Genomic DNA, 3,248 nt, shown 5'->3' on the forward strand with positions numbered 1-3,248 from the left:
GCAGGCGGATCTCTGTGAGTTCGAGACCAGCCTGGTCTACAAGAGCTAGTTCCAGGACAGGCTCCAAACCACAGAGAAACCCTGTCTCGAAAAAACAAAAAACAAAAAACAACAACAAAAAAAAGATTAAATTTCATACTTTTATAGAATATTTGTAAAGTTTTTTTTTGTCTCAAAGTAAACCATTCCATATCAAAATTGATTTTTTTTGGTTCAAACAATATAGTTTTTTTTTTTTTTATGAACATGTATAATAGGGACAGGTTACCTTGGTGGTTAGTTTTTAATTGTCAACCTAACACAAATTAGAATCACCTGGACAGGGTTCTAATCTGGGAAAGCCTGATTGTTTACTGGGGGAAAGGGGCACCATTCCCTGGGTAGGCGATCCTGAACTGTATGGGAGCAGAACACACACAAGGAAAGGAAAGTATGTATTTATTGCTCTCTGCCCTTCACTAAAGACACAACTTGGTGCTTCAAGCTCCCCCCACTCTGAGTTTGTTATGACATTGTAAACTGGAACTCCAGACTGAAATAAACAGCTTTTTTCCCTAAATTGCTTTGGTAGTCCTATTTGGGAAGAAGTGTTGCTAGAGGAAATACATGACTAGGGACGACTTGTATAACCTGACCACACTTCCTGTTATCTGTTTCCTGTGTAGATAAAATGTAATCAATTGAGCAGCATTCTGCTCCTACCACACCTCTCCACCTGTTCCTACGCCTTTGCTGGTCCTGGTGGAATCCACCCCTTTGAATCCCTATGTCCTGAGTTGCCTTTGGTCATGATACCTTATCACGGCAATGGAAAAGTTACTAAGGTAGCCAAGGTACAAAAGCATACTGTAGCTGTGAACTCTTGCAAGGACGTCCTTGTGAAAACTTAGCAGAGTGTTAACTTTGTGTTTTATGTGGACAAAACTGGTTATTTTTGAAAGTTTACACACGTACACAAAATTATATGCATTGTACACAGAAGTATTTAAGGGGAAATGGCTATTATACAAGTAAATTTATTTCTTTTTGTGTTTCCCCCACTACACAGGTAGATATATGGCTACGTGAGAAAACAGAGGCAGAGAGTCAATACAGAAAACAGAGGACAGTAAATACCAGTTTTAGAGAAGGCTCAAGAGTACTTACTTCGTCTGCCACCATACACCTGGAAAAAAGAAAAACAAAAGAACAAGTTAATTTCCTAATAAGCGACGACTATTCAGAGTTCTAATTAAGTAACTCACCACAGCACACTTTACAAAAGCTAAAGGATTATGCCAGAGAGGTGTCTGCAACAGCACAAGAGCACAGGACAGTGGTGATCTCAACTCTATGCCTACGTCTGTCTATGTGGGAGTGTCAGCGCTTCAGGTAAGTTATTGCCACTCCTCACCGTGGAAAGACATGCAAATAAAGACACTTGAGGAACCAAGCAAAATGGCAAGAGATTATGAAGAATGCCTTCTGCCTCCATTCTTAAACTATAATCCTGGCTGTTCCTATAGTTGAGAATGCTGGATTAAAGAACAGTGTGATGGTGCACGCCTTTAATTCCAGAACTCTGGAGGCAGAGGCAAATGGACCTCTGAGTTCAAGGCCAGCCTGGTCTTCCTAGTGAGCTCCAGGACAGCCAGAGCTACATAGTGAGACCAAGTCTCAATTAATTAATTAAACAAGAAAATGAAAGATTTTGTTTTATTTGTTTCTGTAATAAAGTACCCTGACAATTCTAGTACAGCACAGAACTCAAGGAGACAAGAACTCCAAACAGCTACATCTCAGTCACAGGCACTAGCAGAAAGTAATTAGGAAACAGTGCTCCCTACTTTCAGGCCAGAACTCTCACATTAACGAAGGCAATACAACAAAAGCACACAGTCAGGTCCACAGGCCAACCTGACCTAGACTCACAAAGATTCTTTCCAGGTTATTCTAAATGTATCTAGTTGACAATACTAGCCATTACACTGATTAGCAACCACATTTTGGCACAAATCTGAGATCTGATTTTATATGACAAATCTAAGCATGTGTGCTATAGTTCGGTCTTTGTTGTGATGAATTTGAGTTCTATCATTTTGCTAACTTTATTTTGTGTGGAGGAGTGAAGGTGTGTGTATGTGTGTGTGTGCATGCACATGTACATTTGTGATTTCTATGTGTTCCCAGGCATCTAGAGGTGAGAATGGAAGGTCTCTCCAACCTCCTATTTTGAGATAGGTTTTCTCACTGAAGCTGGAGCTCATTGACATGGGTAGGCTAGCTGGTTATTGAGCACCAGGGGAGTCACCTGTCACCACCTCTCCAGGGCTAGGATTACAGACGTACAACCCCTGGTCTGGTATCAGAACTCAGGTCCTGCCGGGCGATGGTGGCGCACGCCTTTAATCCCAGCACTTGGGAGGCAGAGGCAGGCGGATCTCTGTGAGTTCGAGACCAGCCTGGTCTTACAGAGCTAGTGCCAGGACAGGCTCCAAAGCCACAGAGAAACCCTGTCTCAAAAAAACCAAAAAAAAAAAAAAAAAAGAACTCAGGTCCTTACTCTTTCTCTCTCTCTCTCTCTCTCTTTTTTTTTTTTTTTGTTTTGGTTAGGTCCTTACTCTTGTGCAGTAAGCACTCCACCAAGTGAGCTATCTCTCCAGCCTATATCTGCTGTATTCTTTTTTAAAAACTGATTTCTAGAAATAAATCTGATCCAGTGTGAAGTGAGCACTGGGCTCATAAACTGAGATTCTAAGCAGAAGAAATAGAGAGAAAAAAGAGCACAGCAAGCATGGTCAGGATAATCAGTGACCAGCTGCATGAGGACAAAAATAATCCCAGCTAAGGGAAAGCTAAAATACAAGTAATTCAGTAGAAATTGGTTTACTACACTTTTTAGAGAAAGTAGAAAATTAAGAAGTAACACAGCATTTCCCCAGGGAGATTCATAAATTTTAAAATAAAAGCCAAAGGCTGGGGAGATGCTCACCATGCAGGTGTGAGGATCTGAGTCCACTCTATAAAATGCACATAAAATCTGGGCATGCTGGCGCTCACTAATCCCAGCATGAAAAAAATAGGAACAGGTAGATTTTGGGGGCTCACTGGCGAGCCAAGCTAAACAAAATGGTAAACTCTGGGTTGAGTAAGAGACCCTGTCTCAAAAATAAGATATCAAGCCGGGCGATGGTGGCGCACGCCTTTAATCCCAGCACTCGGGAGGCAGAGGCAGGCGGATCTCTGTGAGTTCGAGACCAGCCTGGTCT

The 3,248-nt window shown here is 41.7% G+C and overlaps 1 protein-coding gene across 1 annotated transcript in view; it reads right to left on the reverse strand.

The window, feature by feature from the left end:
- LOC101980314 (DNA annealing helicase and endonuclease ZRANB3-like) overlaps nucleotides 1-3,248 on the reverse strand; it is a gene marked incomplete at its 3' end in the record, with an annotated part of 124,136 nt that overhangs the window by 40,257 nt on the left and 80,631 nt on the right. The window contains exon 3 of the mRNA XM_013346651.2: nucleotides 1,147-1,165. Within this exon, the coding sequence (XP_013202105.1) occupies nucleotides 1,147-1,165 (19 nt within the window). The remainder of the gene's footprint in view (nucleotides 1-1,146; nucleotides 1,166-3,248) is intronic.

The sequence above is a fragment of the Microtus ochrogaster genome, chromosome 6 (assembly GCF_000317375.1).
Source record: "Microtus ochrogaster isolate Prairie Vole_2 chromosome 6, MicOch1.0, whole genome shotgun sequence".
Taxonomy (NCBI): Eukaryota; Metazoa; Chordata; class Mammalia; order Rodentia; family Cricetidae; genus Microtus; species Microtus ochrogaster.